This window comes from Trachypithecus francoisi, unplaced genomic scaffold (genome assembly GCF_009764315.1).
Source record: "Trachypithecus francoisi isolate TF-2019V2 unplaced genomic scaffold, Tfra_2.0 Lachesis_group20, whole genome shotgun sequence".
Lineage (NCBI taxonomy): Eukaryota > Metazoa > Chordata > Mammalia > Primates > Cercopithecidae > Trachypithecus > Trachypithecus francoisi.
The window spans coordinates 64,612,481-64,624,021 of NW_022681466.1; the positions used below are offsets into that span (position 1 = coordinate 64,612,481).

Sequence of the window (11,541 nt, forward strand, 5' to 3'; positions counted from 1 at the left end):
TGAGAACCAGAGTAGATTGCTCTACAGCCTGAGTCAGCCTTCTCCCCCAGCAGCCCCCAACAGGTGATTTGTAGCTGATGCTCCCACCATGGCAGGGTCCAGGACAGTCACTCCACGACATGAAGAACTGTCTCTTCCAGGACAGAAGAGAACAGAGGCCAAGGAAAGGGAAGCCAAGTGCCCCTTCCACCTCCCCCACCTAACACCATCTCCCCTGGGGACCCTGGCCCAGCCCCAGTCCCCTTGGGGTGGTGGGAATGCAAGGACATTTGGCTGGGGCTGATTGATGAGGGAGGAGGCAGCCACCGGGCACTGAGGCTGCTGTTTGCTGAGCACACAGATTCCTCCCCACTCACCAGCTGCCGCCCCCTGAAGCTGCTCAGTCTCCCCCCGACGTCACCCCACCAGCCACTGGGGTTGCAGTGCCTGAGTTTCTGATGGCAACTGGAGGAAGAGGGAGAACCAGGAAACAGAACGCTTCGATTCCCTGTGGGAACTGGGGGTACCTGGGGCCGGGTACCCTCAGAACTCCCTTCAGAACTCCACTTTCCCTGCCACCTTTCAAGTAGCTCTCTGGCTGCGCAGTTGTCATTCCCATTCATTGTGGCCTTTTTCATCCCCCCACCCAAGTCTCTCAGCCTATGCCAGCCAGCCTCCTGCCTCCAAACCATCCTGTGACATTTCTCCCGGGTCTCAAAACTCTCCCAAGCCCCGTGTCCGCGGTGGCCCACATAGCCCCTTAGGAAGCGCCATTTTTCATTCTAATTAAAATTCCAGATGTGATGTTAATCGTTCACCATTAGAAATTCCCACTGCAGGCCGGGCGCGGTGGCTCAAGCCTGTAATCCCAGCACTTTGGGAGGCCGAGACGGGCGGATCACGAGGTCAGGAGATCGAGACCATCCTGGCTAACACGGTGAAACCCCGTCTCTACTAAAAATACAAAAACTAGCCGGGCGAGGTGGCGGGCGCCTGTAGTCCCAGCTACTCGGGAGGCTGAGGCAGGAGAATGGCATAAACCCGGGAGGCGGAGCTTGCAGTGAGCTGAGATCCGGCCACTGCACTCCAGTCCGGGCGACAGAGCGAGACTCCGCCTCAAAAAAAAAAAAAAAAAAAAAAAAAAAAAAAAGAAATTCCCACTGCAAGGCCAGGCACGGTGGCTCACACCTGTAATTCCAGCACTTTGGGAGGCCGAGGTGGGTGGATCACCTGAGGTCACGAGTTCAAGACCAGCCTGGCCAATGTGGTGAAACCCCATCTCTAGTAAAAATACAAAAAATTAGCTGGGCGTGATAGTACATGCCTGTAGTCCCAGCTACTCAGGAAACTGAGGCACGAGAATTGCTAGATCACGCCACTGCACTCCAGCCTGGGCTACGAAGCGAGACTCTGTCTCAAACAAACAAAAATTTCCCACTGCCACCCCTTGCCCCATTCCCCTTTCCCTAAAAACCCCCAACACAAACACATAAACACACACACACACACGCACCCCTCGGGCTGAATAGTATCCCCCAGCTGCCTTTATTTGGAAGAAGGGCAAAGTCTGAGCTTCACTGTACGGCTCAGCCCCAGGACAGCCTCAATCCTATGCGGTTTGGGGATGGCCGGGGGACAGCTCTCGCTTCTGTGGTCCCAGCCCTCTTGGTTCCTTTACTTCCGCTCTGCCTGATTGCTCTGGACTCAGTGAGCAGCTGTGCCACAGCCCCCAAAAAAGCTCAGAGCATCATCCTTGCCCTCCCAGAGCTTAAACTTCAGTCGAGGAAAACGCAAGTCACAGACACACAAGAAACAAAAAGCAGGGAGATGGGAGACTGAGTAAGATCAACTTCCTTAACGTGGATCCCAGACCCTAAGTGACTTACTCCCCCTCCAGGCCGAGGCTAGGGAAAAACAAGACACATCTGAAACATGCATGTGGTGGTGACGTCCTTCTTACTGTTCCCAAACACAACCACGATCTCACCTCTGTGCCCGTGCACTCGCTGTTCCTCTGTCTAGCATGCCTTTACCCAGCGTGCATGGCTTACTCGTGTCTCATGGCTTAAAGTCCTGATCAACAGCACCTCTTTCAGAGGGACCTTCCTGACCTCCTCATCTAAAGCAGCTCCAGGCCAGGCGCGGTGGCTCATGCCTGTCATCCCAGCACTTTGGAAGGCCAAGGCAGGCGGATCACCTAAGGTCAGGAGTTCGAGACCAGCCTGGTCAACATGGTGAAAACCCAACCCTACTAAAAGAAATTAGCTGGGCGTGGTGGCGGGCACCTGTAATCCCAACTACTTGGGAGGCTGAGGCAGGAGAATCGCTTGAGCACGGGACGTGGAGGTTGCAGTGAGCTGAGATCATGCCACTGCACTCCAGCCTGGGCAACAGAGGGAGATTCCAAGAAAGGGAGGGAGGGAGGAAGGAAGGAAAGGAGGGAGGGAGGGAGGGAAAGAAACTGTAATCAAAGAGAAAGAAAGAAAGAGAGAGAGGGAGGGAGGGAGGGAGGGAAGGGAAGGAAGGGAGGGAGGGGAGGAAGGAAGGAAAGATGTTACTCTCCATCCTCCTCATCCTGTCATTCTGTTTTGTTTATATCCCTTTTCACACCTGTAATTGTATTATTTCATTCCCCACCTAAATATGGGCTTTGTGAAAGCGGGGGTGGGGGGGGTGGGGGGGGTGGGGGGGGTGGGCTTGGCCTTACTCACCCTGTCCTCCCAGCGCCTGAACCGGTGCCTGAAACAAAGTAGCATTTAACCTGCTGCTGAGTGAGTGAAGGAACAAACCAATGAACAAATGTCTTCCTGTGCCTGTAGTCGTTTTGGTGTAGTTGTTACTCTAAGAATATGTGTATTTGTCCCCACAAAGCAAATAGGATGGCATGTGTTGTTCTGCGTGGAAGTCACCAGCATTTTCAAATAGCTCTAAAGACACCCAAGTCACTACACATGTGAAAGGCTGTTGGTCTTGTGCTGTTCAAGCGGGGCTGCGGGGAGTCTCTGGATGCCAGCGCTCTGAGGGGGGCGTGTCCCAGGCGCTGTGCAGTCTGTGCTGTTCCTCTCCCCGGCTGTGCATCTGTCCCCAGGTGTCTTCCTGTCTCTCAGCATGTTATGATGTCTTAGCTGCTTTGGTGTGGTGCTTGTCTGTCACGGAGACTATTTATCCCCACGTCTCTTCCCTCTTGTCTCTCCACCTGTGCCTCTAGATGTAGGTGGAGGGGGAGTGTCCCTGAGCTCCCTTGCCCCTCACACACCGCCCTGCCCCAGTCTTGGACCCCTCCCTTTCTCAGTGGGCCCTGTTGCTGGGCTCTGGGTTGCCATAGTGACGGTTGCCAAGTCCCTGAGGCTGATAGCCAGCGATGGGGCTGTCGGCTCCATCCACGCGGGAGGCTGAGGGGGGCTTCCCATTGTGTAGAAAAGGGGATGTTGCCATGACAACCAACCTCCACTAAGGGGCAAGGACCAGCCTTTCCACCCCCCACGAGCCTCCCCACCTCGGGCAGCTCCAGTGTGGGCTCAGAAGACAGAAGTAAATTCCAGACAGCCCAGCACCTGGTCTCCCAGCTTTCAACTCTCCTCCTGCCGTGCCTGCACCTCTCAAGACCCAGGCATCTTGCTCAGACAGGGAAGGGGAGGAGCGGGGTCCCACAGGACAGAAGAGAGGAAGGGGGACCCCTTGACCTCCAGGCAGATGGGAGACAGCGGGAGGGGACCTAAAGTCAGGGGAGGGGCAGGGAGGGCAGAGGTTGTGACCCCTGCTGACTCGCTCCAGTGATGCTCCTGACGGCTGCTTTTGTGGTTGGAGAATGGGGCTAAGTCTAGGGGGCTGGACACCTGGACTTTTCCGGGGAGAAGAGCCTTGGTTGTGGGTATACAGGGAGCCAGGGAATACGCAGCTTGATGCCTGGGTCCCTGAGTCCTTCCTACTTCCTTCTGGTCAGCCACATCCCTTCTCCTCATGAGTCCCCAACAGCAAAACTTCTCAAGTGCCTTGGGTAGGGATGGAAGGGAATAGACTTCAACATGTGAACATGTTCTTACCGCTTTGATCCTAATTGCAACTTGCCCTGTCTCCGGTGCTTTAGCTTAGCAAGACACTCAGACTGTCCCCATGGACGAACTGGCAACCCCACTCCTGCCTGCGTTACTCTCTCCCTCTCCTAGAGATGACACCTTCCTCTGCCTTCTCACCCAGCCCGTTTTCCCCTCCCCAAGCACTGCCGACCTCACCACTCCAAATTAGCCCTATCTCTACCCACCCCCCTTGGTTGGTTTCATGCAATCCAACCCTTAGCTAGAAAGCCATTCTAACCAAGCCTTTGTCCCAAATCAAGTCTAGTCATTCTCCAGCCTTCTTGTTAACTTTTGAAGTTTTTTATTTTTATTTTTTTGGTTTTTGTTGTTCAAATTTCCCTTTTACAGTAAAACTATTGAGGTGACGGCATACCCCGCCACCATGGCAATATCAACTTCCTGTTTCCCAGAAGGAGCGATTAGAAAAATCAGGAAGGAGCTGGGAACTACAGCACCAGAGAGGTGACTTGACCTCTGGTGGACAAAGCAACCATCTTGGCTGGTGATTGAGGTGGCCAACCTGGTGCCCAACAGCAGCTTTGATCTAATAAAACTGAGCTGGGAGGAAACTGAGGCAACACCCAATTGCACACTAGAGGGCAGGAAGTGGTATCAGCTGGTCACTATGGAAACGGGCCTTTGCTAAATACCACCACCGTCAGCTAGACCAGCCAGTAGGCCACCATTTTGGTCACTAAGAAGGGAACTGTGTTGAGTCTGAAAGGAGTCAGAAATGGAGGATGGAATGAACAAGACAGCCATCTGGGTTACTCGGGAGAACACATGGATTCTTGGGGTAGTACTGTTGATGAACAGAGATTATATTGGGATATGGAAAGGAAAGAACAAGACAAATTGGGCCTGCCACAGCACATGGCAGTCATCTTAGCTGTCCTAAAATCAGCACAGAGCACAAGGGAAGGGAGATCTTGGGAAGTGCCACTGAAGACTGGGAAAAGTCCTTCTCGGTCCACCTCTATCGTCTTACAGTCAGTAAGTTCCAGCTTCCTCCCGAAAGGAAGTTCTTCCCGCCCTTCTTCTCCACAGAGTAAGAACCATCCACCTCCCACCCCCCGATCCCCCAGACTAAGCCACTTGGAGTTCCAGCCAGACCACTTCCTGTTTCAGAAGTGCTACTTCCTGTCCTGGATGAAGGCACTTCCAGTTCCTGCTGCACTGCTTCTGCTACTTCCCAGGCCATTTCTGTCCGGGCCTGGTCACCTCTTGTCTGGAGCAAGTCACTTCCGGTCCCAAGTGGCCCATTCAGCATCAGAACAAGTCCATGTATGTCCTGACCGGTTCATATCTTGCTATTGGCCACTGGACAAAACGGGACACTTCTTCTCATGGTAGCTGTCATGACCCAACCGCCCCAAATGGCTGGAGTAAGTATGTAGAGGCCTGGGCCAGGACAGAGAAGGGAGCCCTGCTGCCCATGGCCTGAGCTGGGGTGGAGTGCCAGAGCCTTCCCCATAAGGCCCCCATTTTTGGCAGACTGAGGGGAGTGGTTGGTTTGAGAGGTCAGAAGGGGAGCTGAAAGCTAAGGGGAGAAATGCTTTGATGCCCCTACCCAGGAGATGGGAGAGGCACAGGATAAGAAGCCAAGAGGGTGAAAGGAGATGGGGGGGAGGATGCTAGGGAAGAAGACCAGACCTAGAGAAGGGAGGGAAAGAATAAGAGATAGAGAGAAGAGAAAACCGTGAGAGGCAGAAAGAAGGCGGTGCCAACCAAAAGGTGGGCTGTTCCCACCCCTAGCTCTGGGTGGGTGAGGGGGACAAGGATGCCTGGGTCATGGTCAGAGAGGAGGCTGAGCCTGTGCTCCTCCCTAAGGAAATAGGATCCAGGGACACTGAGACAGAGGGGGACACCCACGGCCAAACGGGATGGCAGGAGGTGGGGCAGTGAGAATCCTAAGGAATCCTAAAAATGGAGATGAGGACAGCACCCAGGAGGAGTGAAGGGGCTGGGGGAGCACAGGGGGCCGAGGAGATGTTAGAGGTGCCCCTCAAACCAGGAATTAAACTGGGGGAGCACCCAAGAAGGGCTGGATTCAGGAGAGTCACATGACAGAAGCCCTCATACCTTGTAGTAGATATTTGGAGGGCTCTGAGGGGGCCCATCCTGCACGATATACACAGGATGCCCATAGTCACCACTCACCTTCTCATAGTGGGGACAGAAGGGGGGATCTGCAGCCCCGCCGCCCCGCAGAGCTATCCCTAGCTCCCCGGGCTCAGCCTCCCGAGGTCCCATCCCACCTCCACCCCCCAGGCCCAGAGACCCTCCCCTCCCGAAGGAGCCAGGACCAGGGTGGCGACTCTCCGAAGGCTTGGCCCGCCGTCTCCGCCAACACATGGCACCCCCAGCACCTGCCACGCCCAGCAAGAGCAGCGCCAGCCCCCCTGCTGCCCCAGCCACTGCGGGCATGCTGGGAGGGGGCAGAGGGCCTTCAGCACCCCGGGAGGTTGCATTGCTGGTGGGGTCACCTGGCAGGGAAGGGGTGAAGGAGAAAAGAGGGGGAGGGACTGAAGGAACCACCTGGACATCTGGACACCCAACCCTGGGGGTCCCCATGGGCTTCCCTTATAGGGCCCAGGCCCCTTGGGGACCCCACCTCCCCTCCCCCGCTGAACCCCGCTCAGAATCCAGGTGTCCAGCCCTTCAGCTTCCTGCCACGGAGTCCTCCCCACTTCTCTGACAGCACTGATTGAAGCACTGACTTGGCTAATTAGTTCTAATTGAGTCTTTTCCTCATTTGGCTTCCATTCCCCTCCCACCCTCCCATCCTCTCTTCTCCTCTTTCCTGTATCACCGCCCCCAAAACTGAAGAGGGAGGGAGGGTGACAGCAGGGCAGCTGGGGTCTGAGAGCAGAGGAAGCTGGGGAAGGCGGGGAGCTAGCCCCTGGTTCCTACCTGGCATGTTCTCCTTCCCAGGCTCCAGGCTGTGGGCTGCCCCTCGGTCTCTTTCCATGGGCATTTCAGACACAGGTTTTCGGGGGGCAGCCCCTCCTCGGGGACCTGGAGATGAGGAAGGCCCAAGAGAGGAGCTGAGACAACTGCCCCTGACCATGATCGTACTGCCCAACATCCCTTCGCGCCCAGGAGGTGTCCCCCAGCCCCACTCACTTTGTCCCACTCGGAGAAGCACCTTCATGCCTCTGGTTAGGCACACACCTCCCTGCAGGCTCTCCAGGCCCTCCCGGGTCCCATCCGATGTGGCTGGGAGAGAAAAGTCAGAGGAAGAGGTTGGCACTCCAGAGTCTAGCCCCAATTCTGGCCCCACGCCCTGGTGTGAACACTGCCTGAGGGCACTGGGATCTCCCTCTTGGCTGCAAGGGTCCCCCTCCCTCTCTGCTCAGTATCAGGAGCAGCCCCCCACTCAATCGTGCCCTCTGCCCAGCAGTACCAATGATGTAGTAATCGTGGTGTGAGCGGAACTCGTGGCCCCAGAGGTTAGGGCTATACTCCTGGAACTTGATGGTGAAGCGGAGATCCAGGTCTGGGCGATCACAAGTAAGAAGGAGGTTTGGGGCAGGGGGTGCCTCACAGCGCCGGCCCTGGGCACCCCCTACCAGGTACAGCTTGTAGAACTCATAATTAGGAGAGGAGTGAGGGCCAGGAGGCCGGGCCCGGGGGCAGAGCAGGTCTAGCCGGTCCCCGATCTGAGGGTACAGCACATAACCACCCTCTGCCTGGAACCTATGGGGAGGAGGGTAAGGTGGACAAGGAAGAGATGTCAGAGGCCTGGCCCCCAGAGCTTTCCTCCCCTCACCCTACAACCTTCCAGGACAGCAGTTCTCAGCTCAGGCCTGCCCGCCTTTGTCTGAGTGGAAAGTCAGTTCTTATAGAGCAGGCACCAAGGACTCTGTGCGTTCACATTGGAAGCAGCAGGAAGCCAGGCTCAGAGGTCTCCTGCCCCTTGGTGTGCCCAAATGCACTCTTCAGCCCGCCCTCACCACATGCACACTGCCATCTCCCGCTCCATCACCAGCCCCGTTGCCATGGCAACAGGATGCCAGTTACCAAGGAGCTGGCCTCTCTGGAACCACACAGCCCACCCCTCCCAGGTGATTTCACTATTCCATGGCAGCCAACCATGGGGGCAGAGCCTCCCCTCCTCCAGGCCACCACTGAATTTCCGGGATTTCGGGGCAAAGGGCGCGGGTCAGGGAGGGCCTGTGTGGAGGGTGGTCCAGACCAGTGTCCTAAGTTAGCCAGCTAATAAGACAGAAGGCAAATGCCTGGTTTGGTCATGACCATCAATGGGGCTGATAGGAACCAGGGTCTAGGGAGCTGCTGCCTGAGTCATTCTCCCGCTCAGAATCACACTGGGTCTTAGACTCCTGGGGCAAGTGCTTATTGCTTTGGAAAGGAAAGGAGTTGACTTTTCTAACCACAACCAACACTCTTCACCATCTCCTTGGCCAGTGCACCCAGGCATCCACTGTCCCAGCACAGCCACAACTTGCCAACCCCTGCAGCCCCTTCCTGGACATTAATAGCTGAGACAGGGTCTCAGGACTGGGTCCCAGGGGGCTGCCACTTGATATCTTCCCAGACTCCCAAGTGTCCCACTCCTACCCCACATCCAAAAGAACCCCCAGGACACCCTAACTCCCTTTTCTCTACCCTGTGAAAACAAGCTTAGGTTCTCAGGCTACACACCTGATACTCACATTGCAGCTGGGAGTTGGCGGGTAGGTGACTGAGTACAGAAAAGACATTGAGATTATACCCAAAGAGATCCGGGAAAAAGAGAGGGAGGGATGGCAGGGCAGAGAAGTGTGAGGGAGGCTGGGAAGTAACGAGAGGAACAATAATCCTAGCTCTCCTTTAATGAGCACAGAATACATTCAAACACCTGACCGCTAATACTCATAATAGCTGTAAGGATTGAGGATACAAACTCAGAAAGGTTAAGTGACATGCCCAAGGCCACACAGCTGAAAGTGGCAGAGCTAGGATTAAGACCAAGGATTTCATGAGCTCCAAAGCCCACCCGCTTCCCATAGCCTCACACAGTCCCCCCAGGGAAGTAGGAATTTTTCAAAACATAGAACTCTTTTACGAGCGGGAAGTGGGATCTGCATGCAGGCAAAGGACCCAGATGACCTGCTGAAGGGTCTGTCCTACCCAGCGTGGCTTGAAGTTTCATCTGACCCCTGGCCTCTTTTCAGAGCAAAGCAGGCATGCCACGGAACAGAGGGTCTGACAGAAGAGTTTGCAGCAAAGATGGGGGTAGGAGGCAATGGAGTCCTCAGGACTCCAGATGCAAAAGGGAAGGAAGGAGGGTTCGGGGACTCGAGGCTGCTTCCAGAAAGAGACCCGCAAGCCAGGAAGGCAGGAATATGTTCTGGCTGGGAAATCGTTCAGCCAACAGTTCACCGACCCTCTGGCTGTGGGGAAGAGTTGGGAGACAGACTGTGAAGTGAGTCAAGGAGCCTTGGGGAAGTTGTCCCCAGAGCCCCCAAATGGAACCCCCTTGCCTTCCATCTCGGATGCCCAGTCCCTCTGGGGGAGGGAGGCACCCTGCCCTGCCTTCCCTTCAGCCACTCGCAGCACCTAATCTGCAGCTCTCTCCTGAGAGCTGACAGTAACCAGGCTCCCTCCAAGCCCAGCCCCCGGCGCAGGCCTCCCACAGATCCAAATACCCACCTCACTGCCCTCCAGGCTACCCATGAACTTTCTTCTCCTTGCCCTTTGGGGTCTCCAAACTCCTGACATCCATAGCACCACCCGCATCCAGCTCTGCGTGGGACCTGGAGTCTGGCTCCCAAGATCACCTGTCTAGTAACTCGTCACACATCAGAGCACCAGCACCTTCCCTCCCGCCTCCTCCCTGCCCACAGAAGCCAGCCCCCAAGTCCCCAAAACTTCCCTACCCACTGCCCTAGGATCTGGGGTCTCCCCAGCCGCAGGCCGCTCACCTCTTATTCGCCGAGTTCCAGTAGACAGGCTCCAGGCTGAGCCCAGACACCAGCTCCAAAACCCCTAACAGCAGCAGGGCCCCGACTCGCACGCCCCCCGGCCCAAAATGGGGGGGCCCCATGACCCCGCCAAGGCCTGGGGGGCGGGGCACCAACTCCCCCAAAGTCGCTCACCCCCCGGGGTGGCTGCCTTGGCTGCCTGGCTCTTCAGCCCGGACCACCCCAGTAGCTGATGCCCCCAGCGCCCACGCGGACCTGCTTCCTGCTGTGCCCGCGCCCCCGCGGCAGAGCGCTCAGCCCCACCAGAGCCCTTCCAGGGGCCGTCTGCAGGCGCCCTACGCGCCCCCGGCCCACGCGCCAGCACCCCGGGATCTGTGAGCCCGCCTAAGTGGGGGACTGGGGGAGCCGGGGGCCAGGCGGGGGCGGCATGGGGCGCCGGACCAGGGAGCGAGGAATGGGGCGCCGAGCCGGAGCCCCAGCCTCGCCAGGATTGAGGGCAGCGGGCTAAGGGAGGAAACCAGTCCCGAGCCCAGGAGGGGGGAGTTAAAGGAGAGGCGGGGATGGGGAGAGGATGGTGGAGGGAAAAACCGGAGCTGGAGCTCGAGGCGGAGCGGGCGGCAGCATCCCGCGGCCCACGCCCCCCACACCTCCCTCACCTCGCGCACCTCCCGCCCGCCGCCCCGCCTCAGCCCCCGGCGCGGACTCTCACGCCCCCTTTGTCTCTCCGAGCCTCTGGCTCCGGCTGAGTTCTGCCCGGCTCCCCTCCTGCCCTCCGATCGCCCAAGCTGCTGGAATCTTCCTCTCTCGAATCCAGAAGCGCTCTCGCCCTCTCCACCCCGAGGAACCCACCCCTTTCGCTCCCGCAGCCTTCTCCTCCATCCCAAAACAACACCGCTGTTCCCGGCAGGTCTGGAGAGAATAATAATAACCTTGAAAGCTTGGCACTTTACAAACTGCGGCGGAGCTGATCGTCACGACTACCTGTGTGAAGTGGGAGGGGCAGAGCTAACGATCCCATTGCAGAGATGAGGAAACTGAGGCTCAGGGAGGCCCCATGACTTGCCCAAGGTCACACAGGAAGTCTGGGATAAAGCTAGAAACCAAACCCAGGCTGCGCAACTTCCACTCTTGGGGTCTCCTTTGTCACCGCTCCATGGACCATGTGCTGTTGTTACCTGGGGGGTAGTGAAAAATAAAGAGTTCAAGGGATACACTTGGGCCTTTCCTAGATGGCTGGGGGGAGAAGCGGGGCTGGGAGAAGGGGCGTACCTACAACCCCAAACCGGCACTGCGCAGGAAGGGCTGTTTCCAATTATCCTGGGGGAAGGGAGGAGTTGCCTTTTCGGGTGTAAGAGCCCTGGCTTTCAGCACCTCTGGGCAGGAGTGACATTCCTCTCCCTCTCAAGCCTCCACAGGCCTTTCGTCCCCTCCCTTTGATTGTGAGGTCTAAAATCACATCCCCTGCTGGCGGTATTTCTTCAAAGTCCCCCCATTCTCACTATTTGGGAAGGTGTTGGGGGGAGGAGGGAGGAGTCACTGCTTCAAATGACACACTCGTC

At 57.0% G+C, this 11,541-nt stretch overlaps 1 protein-coding gene across 2 annotated transcripts; it reads right to left on the minus strand.

The window, feature by feature from the left end:
* Nucleotides 1-4,333: 4,333 nt before the first annotated feature.
* On the minus strand, nucleotides 4,334-10,607 carry EFNB3 (ephrin B3). 2 transcript variants are annotated; one of them, XM_033184713.1, is made up of 5 exons: nucleotides 9,983-10,607; nucleotides 7,462-7,754; nucleotides 7,182-7,274; nucleotides 6,969-7,073; nucleotides 4,334-6,541 (listed from the first exon to the last, which is right to left on the minus strand). In XM_033184713.1, the coding sequence occupies exons 1-5, from the start codon at nucleotides 10,102-10,104 to the stop codon at nucleotides 6,132-6,134; spliced, it is 1,023 nt and encodes a 340-aa protein (XP_033040604.1). In that variant the 5' UTR covers nucleotides 10,105-10,607; the 3' UTR covers nucleotides 4,334-6,131. The 2 variants fall into 2 exon arrangements, with proteins under 2 accessions (XP_033040604.1, XP_033040605.1); XM_033184714.1 differs by having other exon boundaries at nucleotides 6,969-7,111; nucleotides 9,983-10,601.
* Nucleotides 10,608-11,541: the final 934 nt, after the last annotated feature.

What these genes read in the sequence shown, in the direction of transcription:
- EFNB3 (XM_033184713.1), bottom strand. Translation starts at nt 10,104, where the DNA reads ATGGGGCCCCCCCATTTTGGGCCGGGGGGCGTGCGAGTCGGGGCCCTG. An exon ending in CCACGATTACTACATCATTG is followed by an intron (nt 7,275 to 7,461) that starts GTACTGCTGGGC and finishes TTTCTCTCCCAG; the next exon opens with CCACATCGGATGGGACCCGG. An exon ending in GCTTCTCCGAGTGGGACAAA is followed by an intron (nt 7,074 to 7,181) that starts GTGAGTGGGGCT and finishes CCTCATCTCCAG; the next exon opens with GTCCCCGAGGAGGGGCTGCC.